At 42.6% G+C, this 18,962-nt stretch overlaps 1 protein-coding gene across 3 annotated transcripts in view; it reads right to left on the bottom strand.

Moving 5' to 3' along the window:
* Positions 1-18,962, bottom strand: part of LOC140201296 (putative deoxyribonuclease TATDN3) — an 82,955-nt gene that overhangs the window by 18,453 nt on the left and 45,540 nt on the right. For all 3 annotated transcript variants that reach the window (XM_072265161.1, XM_072265160.1, XM_072265162.1), the window contains 2 exons: positions 10,597-10,652; positions 1,445-1,557 (listed from right to left, as the gene is read on the bottom strand). In XM_072265161.1, coding sequence (XP_072121262.1) covers positions 1,445-1,557; positions 10,597-10,652 — 169 coding nt within the window. The remainder of the gene's footprint in view (positions 1-1,444; positions 1,558-10,596; positions 10,653-18,962) is intronic.

The following is an 18,962-nucleotide window of genomic DNA, read 5'->3' on the forward strand; positions in this document are numbered from 1 at the left end:
ATGTGAAATTTGTTAACTTAGCAGCAGCAGTTCAATGCAATACATAATATAAAAAAAAGTAAATCAATTACAGTATACATATCCTGAATAGATTAAAAATCATGCAAAAAACAGAAATAATATATATTTAAAAAGTGAGGTAGTGTCCAAGGGTTCAATGTCCATTCAGGAATTGGATGGCGGAGGGGAAGAAGCTGTTCCTGAATCGCTGAGTATGTGCCTTCAGGCTTCTAAACCTCTTACATGATGGTAACAGTGAGAAAAGGGCATGCCCTGCGTGCTGGAGATTCTTAATAATGGACGCTGACTTTCTGAGACACCGCTCCCTAAAGATGTCCTGGATACTTTGTAGGCTAGTACCCAAGATGGAGTTGACGAGATTTACAACCTTCTGCAGCTTCTTTTGGTCCTGTGCAGTAGCCCCTCCATACCAGACAGTGATGCAGCCTGTCAGAATGCTCCCCACAGTACAAGTATAGAAGTTTTTGAGTGTATTTGTTAACATGCCAAATCTCTTCAAGCTCCTAATAAAGTATGGCCGCTGTCTTGCCTTCTTTATAACTACATCGATATGTTGGGACCAGGTTAGATCTTCAGCGATCTTGACACCCAGGAACTTGAAGCTGCTCACTCTTTCCACTTCTGATCCTTCTATGAGGATTGGTACGTGTTCCTTCATCTTACCCTTCCTGAAGTCCATAATCAGCTCTTTCATCTTACTGACGTTGAGTGCCAGATTGTTGCTGCAGCACCATTCCACTAGTTGGCATATCTCACTCCTGTTCGCCCTCTTGTCACCACCTGAGATTCTACCAGCAATGGTTGTATCGTCAGCAAATTTGTAGACGGTATTTGAGCTACGCCTAGCCACACAGTCATGTGTATACAGAGCGTAGAGCACTGGGCTAAGCACACACCCCTGAGGTGCGCCAGTGTTAAAAGAGTACAGGTTTGGTAGCATTTGTGCTATTCATCTAGTGCTGTAATGGACAGTTATAGCAGTGGTGTGAGGAGTGTGGTCTTTGATTAAAGACAGGGATCATACCAGCAAAGAAAAGGAATTTCTTACTCATGATGGTCATGATAGAAAAATGGAACAAGCTAACATTGCTGCCTTGAAATTAACGTTCAGTTGGTGGTATTAAGCCCAGTGAATAGTGGCAGCTGCATGTTCTTTCCCACTTCTGACCTGTACTTTCTACTGTAGCTTTAGAAGCAGAATAATTCATAGTTACCATTAATGTGGAAAACTTAGTACCATCAACTAAAAATGAAATTCTTTTACAGGTACTTTGTTTTTCATAAATATTGTGTCATAGAGTAAGACAGCATGGAAAAGATGAACTAGTGAAAATCAATGAACCTTCAAAACTGTCTTTATTACTCTAGTTAAAAGAATCTCTGTGCATCTAACATACAATCTAAAAATTTTATTTGATCTAACCTGCTCGCTTCGTATAATGGATGGTGGTATTGAAAAGAAAAATCCAGCTTTCACACCTTCCATAGCCACAGAGGGTTTTCCATCAAAAGCATGAAGCAATACCTTCTGAGCTCCTAGAAAAATACATATTATTTTATCATTACTATATCAGAATCAGATTTAATATATCACTGGCATATGGCATGAAATCTGTTAAATTTACCACAGCAGGACAATGAACTACACGATAAATAAATATAGAGGGGAAAAAACTGAGTTACAGTAAGTATATATATATATATATATATATATATATATATATATATATAGTATGGCTGTTAATTAGTTATGTTAAAATAAGTAATGCAAAAAAACAGAAATAAAAATGTAGTGCGGTAGTGTTCATGGGTTCAATGTCCATTTAGAAATCGGATGGCAGAGGGGAAGAAGTTGTTCCTAAATCGCTGAGCATCTACCTTTGGGATTCTGTACTTCCTTTCCAATGGTAACAGTGAAAAGTGGGCATGTCCTGGGTGGTGGGGGTCCTTAATAATGGACACCACCTTTCTGAGGCACTGTTCGCTGAAGATGTCTTGGATACTGTGGAGGCTAGTGCCCCTGATGAAGCTGATTAATTTTACAACTTTCTGTAACTCCTTCCAATCCTGTGCAGCAGACCCTCCATACTGGACGGTGATGCAGCCTGTCAGAACGCTCTCCACAGTACAAGGAAAGGTGCATCGCATCCAGAGTTTCTCCGGTTAGCGGACAATTTCCCTCCACGCCTCTCTGATGTAGTGGGGAATCACGTACGAGGCAAGTTACAGCAGCGGTTTGCCATTGCCTTCTGCTGGGTGAGTTTCCAAAGAGATCACCAGCTCGTAACCCAGCACGGATGGAAAGTGTGCGGGGGAGCCAGCTGGCTGGATGCGAACCGGGGACCTTTCGTCCCGAAGTCCGATGCTGATGCCACTACGCCACCAGCCAGGTCTTCCACAGCACACCTGTAAAAATTTTTTGAATATTTTAGTTGACAAATCCATTCTTCTCAAACTCCTAATACAATATAGCTTCTGTCTTGTTTTACTTATAGCTGCACCAATATGTTTGGTTCAGGTTAGGTCCTCAGAGACAGTGACAACCAGGAACCTGGAATTGCTCGCTCTCTTAACTTCTGATCCCTCTATGTGGATTAGTTTGTATTACCTCATCTTACCCTTCCTGAAGTCTACAATCAGCTCTTTGGTTTTGCTGATGTTAAGTGCAAGTTTGTTGCTGTGACTCACTCCTGTACACTCTTTCATTACCATCTGAAACTCTGCCAAGAATGGTTGTATCATCAGTAAATTTATAGATGGTATTTGAGCTATGCCTAGCCACACAGTCATGGGTGTAGAGACAGGAGAGCAGTGGGCTAAGCACACATCCCTGTGGAGTGCCACTGCTAATTGTCAGCGAGGTGGGAATGTTATTTCCAATCCACACAGATTGTGGTCTTCCAGTTAGGAAGTCGGGGATCCAGTTGCAGAGGGAGGTACAGAAGCCTAGATTCTGTAGCTTTTCAATCAGGACTGTACAAATAATTGTGTTAAATGCTGAGCTACAATCAACAGACAGCATCCTGACATACGTATTTGCATAGTCCAGGTGATCCAAGGCTGTGTGGAGAGCCATTGAGATCGCATCTGCTGTAGACTTAGTGTGGCAATAGGCAAATTGCAGTGGGTCTAGGTCCTTCCACACTCAGCAATTCTCACCATGACCAACCTCTCAAAACATTTCTTCACTGTAGATGTGAATGCTACTGGACGATAATCACTAAGGCAGCTCACGTTGGCTCTTCTTAGGCACTGGTATAATCATTACCCTTTTGAAGCAGATGGGAACTTCCGACTGTAGCAGTAAGAGATGGAAAATGTCTTTGAATACTCCCGCCAGATGGTTGGCATAGGTTTTCAGAGCCTTACTAGGTACCCTGCCTTTTCGGTACCGGCTACATTGCAAGGGATCACCCTCTTGAAAGGCAGCCCGATGTCGGTCTCTGAGACACAGAGTGTTCAGATGCTACAGGGATCCTCATAGCTGGTATTTTTATTCTCCCTTTCAAAGCGAGCATGAAAGTGTCGAGTTTGCCTGGTAGTGAAGCATCACTGTCATACATGATGTTGGATTTTGCTCTATAGGAAGTAATGACCTGCAAACCCTGCCAGAGTTAATGTGCATCCAATGTTGCCTCTAACCTCTCCTGGAATTGTTTCTTGGCTCTTGAAATATTTAGTATTTCCTTCAAGTTACCCACATATTATATGTAAGATAACCTAACAACATGTTTAATGAGACCAAGCACACTCTGAAGACCATAGATTCCTCCTTATTTCAACACTTCAACTTTTTTTTTAAGACTAGAGATTAGCAGTGTAAAAGTTTAGCAAACTCAGTGACTTTGTTCAAGTTCAACTTTATTGTCATTTCTAAAATTGAACATATGAACAATTGAACACCCAGGTCTCAAATAGAGTCCAGTTAATCAGTTATGACAATTACTTGGAGGTTCACCAGCACCCAGGTCTCAATACGTATGAAGTGCCAGTAGTGTTAAACTATTAACTTTTTAAATTGTGTTGTAAATATGTGGAAGTTATGGTAAGGCAAGAGTTAACGTAATGTCCAGGCAAGGATAGATTGCAAATCGAGCGCAACCGGCCCAGGCAAGGAAGATCTTTGAAGACCAAAGCCTCCCTTTACACTTCTTCAATGTTAACTGTGCTGAGAGTTTAGTCTCTGCAGGCACATTTATGGGCCACAAGACCAGCATTGGATCGGCACTGTCTCCCACATCGGTTGCATTTGTGTTTTGACTGGTCTAGCACTGAATGTCTGCGTTCATGACCTGCTTCATATACTTCTGCCTTTTCTCCTTGATAGCTGGGATTGACTTCTTGACAATGCAGTGCCAACTTCTTCTGTCCAAAGCATCTTTCTCCCAGGTGTTGACATTCACGTGAGTGTTCTTCATGTGGCGCTTGAGCACATCTTTGTAGTGCAGCTTCTGACCACCGTGCTTCCTCTTTCCTTCACGTAGCTCACCATAGAAAATAGCTTTGGGTAAACAATCATCGCTCATTCTTGTGACATGACCAGTCCAACGCAGCTGAGAGGTTGTAATGAGCGATTCTACGCAGACTGTCCCAGCACGTTTGAGCACCTCCACATCTGGTACCCTCTCTTGCCAATTGATGTGTAATATTTGGCATAAATGCCTGTATTGTGTCTTGGTCAATTTCTTGATGTGCTTCCGATACAATGTCATCCTTTCAGTTGAATAAAGCAGAGATAGTACAACAGCTGTGTTATACACTTTGACCTTGGTTGCCATTTTAATATCGTGGTGAGACCAATGTCGCTTCTGCAAAGCACCAAAGACTTTTGTAGCTGATTGAATTCTCCTCTCAACTTCCAGATCTGATGAGTTAGTGTTGGTCACAGCGCTTCCTAAGTATGTGAAAGAGTCAGAACATTTCAGCACTACCCCATTGACCGATATGACTGGTGGTTGGGTCTCACTGGGACTACACAGAGGAGGGGGCTGGTACAGAAGTTCGGTTTTGGAGACATTGATTCTTAGGCCAAAAGGAGTGACAGCAAACGAGAAGTGGTCTACAATTTCTTGAATCACATTAACATCAGTAGCAACCAGGGCTGAGTCGTCTGCATACAGAAGCTCTCTGACACATATTTCTCTTGATTTGGTTGAGGCTTTGAGTCTTGACAGGTTGAGCAATTTTCCATCTGAGCAAGTCCTGATGTACACACCTTTGTCCAAATTATGGTCCATTATTTCCAAAACTGCAGCAAGACATAGTGTGAACAAAGTTGGAGCAAGAACGCATCCCTGTTTTACCCCGTGGTTGAAGGTGAAGGCCTCGCTGACGTCTCCTCCGATAGATACTTTGCCAGACATGTTCTCAAGAAACAACTTGATCATCCTAATCAGCCTATCTGGACAGCCATAAGTTTTGATCACTTCAACAAAGACAATGTACAATTGTTGCTGCTGTTCTACCACCTTCTCCTGGAGTTGCCTCAAAGTAAAAATCATGTCAGAGGTTGCTCTTCCAGCCCTAAAGCCACATTGGCTTTCAGGAAGCACATCTTCTGAGATGATCTTGAGCCAGCTGAGCAGTATCTTCGCCACAATCTTGCCAGCTGTGAACAGAAGGGAGATTCCTCAGTGGTTTCCACAAACACTACGGTCGCCTTTCTTCCTGTAGATGGTGACTACAATCGGCTGGTGGCATAGTGGCATCAGCGTCGGACTTCGGAGCAAAGGCTCCTGAGTTCGAATCCAGCCAGCTCCCTTGCACGCTTTCCATCCGTGTTGGGTTGAGTGACGAGCTAGCAACTCAGCCTCATAAAAATAAGAAAGCCTGCTAAAAAAACGCCGTCATGACGGCGTCCCAATGATTCCACTCAGAGTTAAGGGCTTTCTTCTCCCTTTACACAACAGGTTCCCAGAGCCAGTTTCACTTACTGAAGACAAGAATATAATGAAAGGATTGAAACAAAGACACTTACTAAGGGATAATTGATTAACTAACTTCAAAGGATCATCAGTTGTTAGCTTATAGTTTCTATTGACTTTTAACACCATATTAAGAATAATGATTGATCTTGCAGTAAGAAATTCAAACATACACAGTCTATCAAGTTGTCAATATCCGTAACTGATAGGGCAATTCTGTATAAAAATAGCATTTTTTTTGTTCTGACTTCAGAACAGTGTGATGACAAGGCCCTTGTTGTTCTCCTTGTGCTCAAGTAAGATAAAGTATGTTTGAGGAATATGTGTGTCTGTTCAGAGTTGAGTTAATCAGTTATGACAGTTACTTGGAGGTTCACCACCACCCAGGTCTCAATACGTATGATGTGCCAGTAGCGATACACCCTATCTTCGTTATATGCGTCTTCAGACAATGCAGATTCACAGTTATGTGAGGAACCTATTTCTACCAATGTCTCCTTGTATGCGTCCAAAACTCACAGTTATGTGAGCAGCACTGCTTTCCCGCCAATACAAGTCAGGTGCGCGCGCCTCACAATCTCACTCCTGCCAGTCTCGCATTGGTTTTCACAAGGTGTGGATGCGTGATTTTGCACTCTTAAACTTTTGTTGGTTTTACCTACGGTGCAGTGATTTTGTGCTTGAAATATTTAACTATGCCTCCTAAGCATCCGATGTCATGTCCTGCGCTATCAGCCGAGCGGCAGAGAACCGCTTTAACACTTGAAAAAAAGTTGGAAATTATAAACAGTGCAGCATCAACTGAAGGTAACACAGCTCTGGGACACTACTGCCAGGAACAGAATCTTGCCTTTAAAGTTCTTTTGTTGCTTGACAATGTGCCAGCCTATCCTAAGTATTTGAACAGCGTTCATCCTAACATAACAGTGCGTTTCCTGCTGCCTAACACAGCATCACTGGTTCAACCACACGACTAAGGTGTGATCCATATTCAAGGCATTATTTTTTACAGTGAACTATCCCTCAGATGCTGGAAGCAACAGACGATTTTGAAAATCCCGGGAATTTACCAACGGTGAAGGAATGGTGGAAGTCGGAACACTTGGCACAAATGACGATGGACATGGACCCAAGTTTAGAACGGAGTCAGCATTTCAGTCGTTCCCTGCCGTCAACTCTTCTTCCCTACAAGCAAATTTATGATGAAAAACAAAATACTGCCAAGCAAGCAACGCTCACCACTTTCTTCAAATCAGTGTCATCTCCTGCTGCCGGCAGTTGTAAGAGTTCTGTGAGTCTTCCTTCACCCCTTGCTGTGCTTGATATGATCCTGACGACCACAACAACCAGTCATCTCCCAGAGCGAACACACCTGCCACTTTTGGTGAGTACTGTACTGTACACCCTAGTATGTTAACTTTCTATGATTTATTACATCGAATGTTACCTTAAATTGATGAAATATAATATGAATATTGCCTTGTGGTACTGCTTTTGTATCGTATTGGTATGAAAATGTGAATAAGTTACAGATAAAGCATACTTATGAAGCCCTCTGGAACGCATCCCTATTTTCTCCATTTAAATAATTATTCACATTATGCGATTTCACATTATGCGTCGACTGCGAGGAACGTATCCCCCGCATATAACGAGGATAGGGTGTATACTGTTTATTTTCTAACTTGTGTTGTAAATGCAGCTTATTATTTGTTAATTTAACTGTGGTAATATTACTTATGTGTTGCGTGTGAGTTATGTGTACTGTGTTGTGCACCTTGTCCAGAGGAACATTGTTTCATTTGACTGTATACATGTTGTTGCCAATTAACTGCACTCAGAACACACACACACTCACTCAATTTATTTGTGGTCATTTGCATTATTGTAAATGATGGCTAACCTTCGACTTTGTTAAGCGTGAGTAAGAAATTCAGCCTTAGTAGCTGATCAGTCCTAAATCCTAGGCAGTTCACAGTTGAGCTGCTGGAACATTAATTTCCTCTTGTATGGAGTAGTCAAGTTACACCAACACCTTAGGTGCTGACATAGAAAAGCTGCAGTGTAAAAAAAAAAGGGGCTGCTCTAATCCGGGTTGCACCCCGCAGGAGGACGTTAAATAAAGGGGGTGTCCTGATCTGGGTCAGATCCCACAGGAACACCTTAAATAAAGGGGGCGTTCCAATCCAGGTCAGATCCTACAGGAGCACGTTAAGTAAAGGGGTTGCCCTGATCCAGCACAGGAAGAAGTTAGCCTGGTCCAGGTCAGACTCTACGGGAGCATGACAAGTGTGAAGTGTGTACGTGCGCACACCTTGATTGTATGTGTGTGAATCATAACATGAAAGTCTCCTATTTCAAACCTTTAAAGCACTCCAGTAGTGTGTATATTTGTACACTATGGACCAGAAGCATTAAGTATGATTGAGGAGTAAGTGTATGTGTTCCTCTGGACAAGGTGCACAACACAGTACATATAACTAACACACATCACATAATTAATATTACCACAATTAAATTAACAAATAATAAGGTGCATTTAAGACACAATTTAAAAAGTTAACAGTATGATACCACTGACACTTCATATGTAATGAGACCTGAGTGGTGGTAGTATTCTTATGGTCTAGGGGAAAAATCTGCTTCCCATCCTAACAGTTCTTGTCCTAATGCTACAGAGCCAAAGAAATTGCAGGATGGATAGGAGGGATAATTGAAAATACTAAGAGTCCTGTGTATGCAGCGCTCCTGATAAATATCTCTGATGGGTGGAAGAGAGACCCTGATGATCCTCTCAGCAGTCCTCTCAATCCTTTGTAAGGACTTGTGGTCAGATGCCTTGCAATTCCTGTATCAAACAGTGATGCAGCTGGTCAGGACATTCTCGATAGTGCTCCTGTTAAAAGGGGTTAAAATCGGGTTGGGGGAAGCCTCTTTCACCTCAATCTCCTCAGGAGGTGGAGACACTGCTGCGCTTTCTTGACCAAAGGGGTGGTGTTGAGGGACCAGGTGAGTTTGTCCATTATGTGCACTCCCAGAAACTTGTGGTCCCAACTTTCTCCACAGAGGAGCAGCTTATGTGCCCCAAGGACCCTGTACCTTCTTAAAGTCCACAATCTTGTTCACGTTCAGATTCAAGTTCTTGTGCTCACTGGATTCTACCAGCTGTTGTATCTCGTCTCTGTATGCAGTTGTGTCATCGTCACTGATGAGGCCGAGCTTGATGATTTGGTTTGAACTGCATCAGCAGTGCAGTAATGCATCAACAGCATGAACAGCAGCGGGCTCAGCAAACAGCCCTGGGGGGTGCCAGTGCTCAACGTGATGGAGCTAGAGATGTTGCTGTCAACACAGACTGGCTGTGGACTTTCTGTCAAGAAGTCCAAGATCCAGTTACAGAGAGATATGTCGAGACCCAGCGAGGATAGCTTACCCACCAGCTTCTGAGACATGATCATATTAAATGCCAAGCTGATTAATAAACAGTATCCTGGTATATGAGGCACCATTTTTCAGATGGGACAGGACATAGTGGAGTGCAGAGGCTACGGCATTATCCGTGGGCCAATTTAAGCAGTAAGAGAACGAGAAAGCATCCAGTGTAGCAGGATGATGAGATTTAATGCAATCTATGATGAGCCGTTCAAAGCACTTTATTATTGTTGAGGTTAGTGCCACTGGCCGATAGACATTGATGCAGATTACTGTCGCTCTCTTAGCCAACAGGATGACGTGTCCACCTTGAAGCCTGAGAGGACAGTGCACTGATCCAGAGAGATGTAGGAGACGTCTGCTAGAACCTCTATTAACTGGGCTGCACAGTTCCTCACCACCTGACCAGGTATATTACCAGGTTTCACAGCCTTATGTGAATTGATCCTGACACATCAGCTGAGGCCAGGCAGACTGCAAGCTCCTTGGAGAGGAGGGGAGGCCTTCCTCACTGGCACATCATTCCATGCATCAAACTGTGTGTAAGAGAAACTCAGCTTATCAGGAAGAGAGGTATTATTGTCGTTGACGTGCAAGAACTTGTACTCTGTTATGGTCTGAATGCCCTGCCACATGTGCCCCATGTCTCTGGTGTTACTAAAATGGTCGTATATTCTCTGTGAATAATCCCGTTTTGCCTTCCTAGTAGCACAGGAAAGTGCAGCTTGCCACCCTGACAGCCGTCTTATCGCCTGATCTGAAGGCAGCATCCCGATTTCTCAGATGTGAGTGGCCCTCTGCTGTCAGCCATGGCTTCTGATTTGCCCTTCCTCACATAGATGACGTCCTCAATAACGATGATGTCCTCAATGCAGTTCTATGTAGCCAATCACAGATCCCGCATATTCAAAGGCAATGTGATAGGTAGTCACCTCCCTGAACATGTTCCAGTCCGTGTTTTCAGAACAGTCCCATAATGCTCCTTCTGTCCAGGTCTTTACTTCCCTTTGTATAGTAGAGCTGCTATGTAAGATGTCATTCAGTTATCAAACCAGATTAAAGCATGTCAAATTTGCCAAAAAGGCTCGGTAACTGCACTTGGGAGGAAGGGGATGCAGCAAGATGAGAGTAAATAAAATATGATGGACGTTAAGAAAACAAAATGACAGTTTCATTTGGTTTTGCATATGAAGCCAAAAGAAAAATGTAAATGTTAAACCTTGTTCCTTCAGTAGGTTAATGGTTGGTCGTCCAGCAGAGCGAGAATGTACATTTCTGAAAGGATAAGAAAGGAACAATTAGCACAAAAATGCAAGGAATACAATAAATGACTTATTTAAAATATAATTGACTCCACAAAGTTCCAAGTAAATTTATTATCAAAGTACATAAGCGGTCACTATATGCAACTTTGAGATTCACTGTCTTGCGAACATACTCAATATATCCACAGAATAATAACCATAACAGAATCGATGAAAGACCGCGCCAACTTTGACATTCAGCCGATGTGCAAAAAACACACTCTGCAAACACAAAAAGAAAGAAATAATAATAATAAATAAATGAGCAATAAATATCAAGAGCATGAGAGGAGGAGTCCTTAAAAGTGAGTCCATAGCTTGTAGGAACATTTCAATGACAGAGCAAGTGAAGTTATCCTCTTTGGTCCAAGAGCCTGATGGCTGAGGGGTAATAACTGTTCCTGAACCTGGTGGTGTGAGTCCTGATGCTCCTGTACCACATTCCTGATGGCTGAGGGGTAATAACTGTTCCTGAACCTGGTGGTGAGAGTCCTAAGGCTCCTGTACCACATTCCTGATGGCAGAGTGAGAAGAGAGTATGTTCTGGGTAGTGGCAGGGGGGTGGGGGGCATGTGTGCCAGATGATGGATACTGCTTTCCTACGACAGCATTTCGTGTAGATGTGCTCAGTGGTGGGAAGGGCTTTACCCGTAATGAACTGAGCTGTATCTACTACATTTTGTAGGATTTTCCATTCAATGCCATTGTTATTTCCATACCAGGCTATTATGCAGCCAGTCAATGTACTCTCCACTACACATCTATTGAAGTTTGTCAAAGTTTTAGATATAGAAACATGGAAGACCTACAGCACAATACAGGCCCTTTGGCCCACAAAGCTGTGCCGAACATGTCCTTACCCTAGAACTACCTAGGCTTACCCATAGCCCTCTATTTTTCTAAGCTCCATGTATCCATCCAGGAGTCTCTTAAAAGACCCTATCGTTTCCGCCTCCACCGCCACCGCCAGCAGCCCATTCCACTCACTCACCACTCTCTGCGTAAAAAACTTACCCCGACATCTCCTCTGTACCTACTTCCAAGCACCTTAAAAATATGCCCTCTCGTGTTAGCCATTTCAGCCCTGAGAAAAAGCCTCTAACTATCCACACGATCAATGCCTCTCATCATCTTATACACCTCTATCAGGTCACCTCTCATCCTCCGTCGCTCCAAGGAGAAAAGGCCGAGTTCACTCAACCTATTCTCATAAGGCATGCTCCCCAATCCAAGCAACATCCTTGTAAATCTCCTCTGCATCCTTTCTATGGTTTCCACGTCCTTCCTATAGTGAGGCGACCAGATCTGAACACAGTACTCGAAGCGGGGTCTGACCAGGGTCCTACATAGCTGCAACATTACCTCTTGGCTCTTAAACTGAATCCCAAGATTGAAGAAGGCCAATGCACCATATGCCTTCTTAACCACAGAGTCAACCTGCATAGCAGCTTTGAGTGTCCTATGGACTTGGACCCCAAGATCCCTCTGATCCTCCACACTGCCAACAGTCTCTCCATTAATGCTATATTCTGCCATCATATTTGACCTACCAAAATGAACCACCTCACATTTATCTGGGTTGAACCCCATTTGCCACTTCTCAGCCCAGTTTTGCATCTATCAATGTCCCACTGTAACCTCTGACAGCCCTCCACACTATCCACACACCCCCAACCTCTGTGTCATCAGCAAATTTACTAACCCATCTTTCCACTTCCTCATCCAGGTCATTTATAAAAATCACAAAGAGTAGGGGTCCCAGAACAGATCCCTGAGGCACACCACTGGTCACTGGCCTAAATGCAGAATATGACCCATCTACAACCACTCTTTGTCTTCAGTGGGCAAGCCAGTTCTGGATCCACAAAGCATTGTCCCCTTGGATTCCATGCCTCCTTATTTTCTCAATAAGTCTTGCATGGGGTACCTTATCAAATGCCTTGCTAAAATCCGTATACACTACATCTATGGCTCTACCTTCATCAATGTGTTTAGTCACATCCTCAAAAAATTCAATCAGGCTCATAAGGCACAACCTGCCTTTGACAAAGCCATGCTGACTATTCCTAATCATATTATGCCTCTCCAAATGTTCATAAATCCTGACCCTCAGGATCTTCTCCATTAACTTACCAACCACTGAAGTAAGACTCACTGGTCTATAATTTCCTGGGGTATCCCTACTGCCTTTCCTGAATAAGGGAACAACATCTGCAACCCTCCAATCCTCTGGAACCTCTCCCTTCTTCATTGATGATGCAAAGATCATTGCCAGAGGCTCAGCAATATCCTTCCTCGCTTCCCACAGTAGCCTGGAGTACATCCCATCCGGTCCTGGTGATTTATCCAACTTGATGCTTTCCAGCACATCCTCTTCCTCAATATCTACATGCTCAAGCTTTTCAGTCGGTTGGAAGTCATCCCTACAATCGCCAAGATCCTTTTCCGTAGTGAATACTGAAGCAAAGTATTCATTAAGTACCTCTGCTATTTTCTCTGGTTCCATACATACTTTTCCACTGTCACACTTGATTGGTCCTATTCTCTCGTGTCTTATCCTCTTGCTCTTCACATACTTGTGGAATGCCTTGGGGTTTTCCTTAATCCTGTCTGCCAAGGCCTTCACATGGCCCCTTCTGGCTCTCCTAATTTCATTCTTAAGCTCCTTCCTGCTAGCCTTATAATCTTCTAGATTCATATCATTACCTAGTTTTTTGAACCTTTCATAAGCTCTTCTTCTCTTCTTGACTAGATTTACAACAGCCTTTGTACATCATGGTCCCTGTACCCTACCATCCTTTCCCTGTCTCATTGGAATATACCTATGCAGAACCTTACACAAAGATCCCGTGAGGATTTGCCACATTTCTTCTGTATGTTTCCCTGAGAACACCTGTTTCCAATTTATCCTTCCAAGTTCCTGCCTGATAGCCTCATATTTCCCCTTACTCCAATTAAACGTTACCCTAACTTGTCTGTTCCTATCCCTCTCCTTTACTATGGTAAAGGAGATAGAATTGTGATCACTATCTCCAAAATGCTCTCCCACTGAGAGACCTGACACCTGACCACCTTCATTTCCCAATACCAGGTCAAGTCCAGCCTCTCCTCTTGTAGACACATATTGTGTCAAGAAACCTTCCTGAATACACTTAACAAATTCCACCCCATCTAAACCCCTTGCTCTAAGGAGATGCCAATCGATATTTGGAAAATTAAAATCTCCCACCACAACAACCCTGTTATTATTAAACCTTTCCAGAATTTGTCTTCCTATCTGTTCCTCGATGTCCCTGTTACTATTGGGTGGTCTATAAAAAACACCCAGTAGAGTAATTGACCTCTTCCTATTCCTAACTTCCACCCACAGAGACTCAGTAGACAACCCCTCCATGACTTCCTCCTTTTCTGCAGCTGTGACACTATCTCTGATCAACAGTGCCACACCCCCACCTCTTTTGCCTCCCTCCTTATCCTTTTTGAAACATTTGAAGCCTGGCACTTGAAGTAGCCATTCCTGCCCCTGCACCATCCAAGTCTCTGTAATGGCCACAACATCATAGCTCTGAGTGCTGATCCACGCTCTAAGCTCATCCGCTTTATTCATAATACTCCACACATTAAAATAGACACATCTCAAACCATCGGTCTGAGTGTGGCCCTTCTCTATCACCTGCCTATTCTCCCTTTTGCACTATATCCAAGCTTTCTCTATTTGTGAACCAACCTCCCTTTCCTCCTTCTCTTCAGTTCGGTTCCCACCCCCCAGCAATTCTAGTTTAAACTCTCCCCAATAGCATCTGCAAACCTCCCTGCCAGGATATTGGTCCCTCTCAGATTCAAGTGCAACCCATCCTTTTTATACAAGTCACACCTGCCCCAAAAGAGGTCCCAATGATCCAGAAATCTGAATCCCTGCCCCCTGCTCCAATCCCTCAGCCATGCATTTATCCTCCATCTCATTCTATTCCTATATTCACTGTCACGTGGTTCAGGCAGTAATCCCGAGATTACTACCTTTGAGGTCCTGCTTCTCAACATCCTTCCCAACTCCCCGTAATCTGCTTTCAAGACCTCCTCCCTCTTCCTAACTATGTCGTTGGTACCAATATGTACCACGACCTCTGGCTGTTCTCCTTTCCACTTCAAGATATCGTGGACACAATCAGAAACATCCCAGACCCTGGCACCTGGGAGGCAAAATACCATCCACATTTCTTTCCTGCTTCCACAGAATCGCCTGTCTGACCCCCTAACTATAGAGTCCCCTATCACTGCTGCCATCCTCTTCGTTTCCCTACCCTTCTGAGCCAGAGGTGCGACCACTGTTGCTACCCCCAGGTAGGCAGTCTCCCCCAACAGTACTCAAGCAGGAGTAATTATTGTTAAGGGGGACAGCCACTGGGGTACTCTCTAGCACCTGCTTCTTGCCCTTCCCTCTCCTGACTGTCACTCTCTTCTCTGTCTCCCCAGGCCCTGGAGTGACTACCTGCCTATAGCTCCTCTCTAAAACCTCCTCACTCTCCCTGATCAGACGATATCATGCTGAATCTTCACAAACTCATAAGAAAGTGAAGGCACTATCTTACTTTCTTCATCATTGCACTTATGTACTGGGCCGAGGACAGGTCGTCCTAAAAGGAAAATTATATAAAAACAAACACAGATGCCTGAAATCTCTAAAAAAAAAAGAAAATGCTGGAAACAATCAACACCATCTGTGTAAGGAGGAATAGAATTGAGGAAATGGGTTCTAGTAGCACTGAAACTAAAGATTGTTGCACGTAACTCACTTAACATTGACCTGTGATGTTAACTCTTTTTCTCTCCCCATTTATGTTGTATGGCTTTTTGAGAGCTTCCAACATTTTCTGTTGCTAACATAGCTAATAAAATGACTTAACTTGCTGTTTTTTTAAAAAAAACTAATTCTTAAATGGAAACATTATGACTGTACGTTTAGTGCTTAAAAGGTCATTATTTTTTATGCAGGAACACAATTGCTTTTTGATTTATTTCCATCCTCACTTGTGGATCTGCTGAAAGATCTGAGAATCTAAATGCACATGCATGAAAACACACAGATGAAAGTAATTTTATGAACCGCAGTAATGAATGTCTTAAAATTCTCCATAAAACATTGAGAAATCCACATCTGATTAATAAGAACTCTAAATTGAGACATTTCATTGTTATTGCATCTCTATATAGAAACATGATGTCGAAAAAATTCCTTCTCTTCATGGTGATATAATTTTACGTCTATAATTATACATTCTGTACCTATCATTTTATTATATATCAAAGGACAATGCATGTTCTGCCTTCAGGGAAGTCTAACCATGGTCTACCAATTAAGGACAATTTGGCAACATTCCACACATGCATTACTACATCCAAATAGTCAGTCACTAAAAATGGAAAATAGAACTACTGTACTTTCATTATGAGGTATGATTCAGCACAATGTAAGTGAATCAACTTTCAAAGGAAAATACATACAAGATATATTAAAATACACTGCAAGAGCTTGAGCAATTTTCAAGCAAATTGAATTAGTGGGCAACTCAATCTCACTCTGAAATTCTCTCAAAACATGAATGGTAGTGGCACTTTTATACTGCACCTCATGTTATCGATAAAATTTCATTTACACTGTATGTTGAAAACATTAGCATCACTGTTAATGGGGGCAATGCAGAAAGGAACTTTGGAACTACAGGAGTTTGCTTTCACCATTCAGTCCTACAATGGCTGCTCCATACCCACTTTATTCCTTCATATACTGTACTTAATAAACAGCCTATGCTCTTAATCTTGAAAGCTTCAATTGACCTGTAACCACAGCCTTTTTTCAGGCTCCAGATTTCAGTGTGAAGAACTAATTCTTCACTTTGTTCCTAAATGACATGGCTGTAGTCTTAATATTATTTGCCTTGTTCCAAATCTGGTTGCTCACCACCAGAGGAAATTTTTCTTTATCTACCCTATAAAATTCAGTAATTATTTAGAATGGATCCCCACACAATTTTTGACATTCAACCTCCACGTTATCAAACCTTTTTAGTCCTAGTGTTATTTTTGCAGAATCTGTCTCAGTGCACCTGAGGCCAATATATCCTTCTTGAATGAGAGATTAGAAATGCATGAACACAAATGGCGTTATAGTGGGGAGAGCTGTGTGTGTGGGGTGGGGGGGGGTGTTGGTTGTTGGGAAGGATGAGGGGAGTTGTGATGTTCCAGTGCCAGTGGTACACTTGCACTTCATGCAAGTGCTTGTGTGTATTTTAATTTGAAGTTGATATTGAATGCCCCATTAGTGTATATTAAGATGAGAAATTTCACATCCATTGAAATTAATCAGCATTAAACTACATTATACTCCCATTAAATCCAACTGATTTAATGGGAGTATGTGAAGAGAAAGCATTTCAGGATGTATATTGTATACATTTCTCTGACATTAAATGTTGAATGTCTTTGAAACCATGGCTAGAAGTCAACGTACAACCGCTCAATCATTGCTGAAAGGAATGACCGCACATAATTAGACAGGAACAGATCAAACCGCAATATTCAACTACAGCCACAGTAGTGTAGCTATTAGCGCAAAGCTATTACAGCTCAGGGTGTTCTGATATTCGGAGTTAAATTCCGCTGCTGCTCTGTAAGGAGTCTCCGTATGTCTCCTCCACATGGAATGTGTGGGTTTGTTCTGAACCAAAGATGTACCGGGTAGGTTAAATGGTTGTTTCGAGACAGATATTTCAGACAAAAACAACGGTGCATGCGCACCAGCTTTAACCGTCTGCTCACGAGTACATTTACAAGTATATCATAACATTGTGAATTGTCCTGTGATTAGATTAGGGTTAATCATATTTAATGGGGGATGATGGGGCAGTGTGGCTCACAGGGCAGAAGGGCCTAATCCACACTGTATCGCTAAATAAGTAAATAACTTAGTGGTAACAAGATGGCTGCAGTGATGTTTCAAACTGAGTCGTAGGGTTGGAGATAGGCAGCCATCATCAGCCTAACTGAGGAACAGCCTTGCAGTCTACACTTGTAGGCACAGATGTATCGTAATGGTAATCTGTCACATGAAGCTCCAAGTCTGTATGGTGGTCAGGTCTTGCAATATTTGATCACAGTCTTACCACTATGTTTGTGGTGGAAGCAAAAGGGTGTGGTCATTTCTGAAGTTCATCAGAAGCTCTGAGTTCACATGTGTAGCCACAAATGTAACATCAATTTATTATCCCTCAAGTCTTAAAGAAGGTAGCAAACTTGGCAAATCCTTTTGTCCTAATGACACATGCTCTCTATTCCAGCAGCAGGAAGTGAAATCTCCCCTCAATGCACTGAGAAATCCTAATGGCAATTCTGGGCCATAAATTGGAACTTGTGGTACATTCACTCTGTGGCCACTTTATTAGGTATACCTGTACAATACCTTTTATTAATGCAAATATCTAATCAGCCAATTACGTGGCGGCAACTCAATGTATAAAAGCATGCAGACATGGTCAAGATGTTAAGTTGTTGTTCAGACCAAACAACAGAATGGAGAAGAAATGTGACCCCAAATGATTTTGACGGTGATATGACTGTTGGTGTCAAATAGAGTGGTTTGAGTATCTCAGAATCTGGTCTCCTGGGACTTTCACATGCAACCGTCTCTAGAGTTAACAGAGAATAGTGCAAAAAACAATAAACATCTAGGGAGCAGCAGTTCTGTGAGTGAAAATGCTTTGTTAATGAGAGAGGTCAAAGGAGAAAGGTCTGATTGGTTCAAGCTGACAGCAAGGTGACAGTAATTCATATAACCACACGTTACAACAGTGGTGTGCAGAAGAGCATCCCTGAATGTACAACACATTGAACCTTGAAGTGGGTGGGTGAAAGTAACAGAAGGCCTTGAACATACACGTTTATGTTTGTGGTCAGTCACTCTGTTTTGAATCAAAAGTTCTAGTAATAGCTAATAGATCGACAAGCGTGCTTAGAGATATTAAAAAATACCCCATCTATTATATCCAGTGCTCCCAATGCAGACTCCTCTACATTGGTGAGACCCGACATAAATCAGGGGAACATTTTGTCAAACACCTCCACTCCCTCTGCCAAAAACAGAATTTCCCGTTTAAATTCCTATCCCCATTCCCGTTGCGACATGTTGGTCCATGACCTCCTCTTTTGCCGTGATGAGGCCACTCTCAGAGTGAAGGAGCAACACCTCATATTCCATCTAGGTAGCCTCCAACCCAATAGCATAAAT

Source organism: Mobula birostris, chromosome 8 (assembly GCF_030028105.1).
Source record: "Mobula birostris isolate sMobBir1 chromosome 8, sMobBir1.hap1, whole genome shotgun sequence".
Lineage (NCBI taxonomy): Eukaryota > Metazoa > Chordata > Chondrichthyes > Myliobatiformes > Myliobatidae > Mobula > Mobula birostris.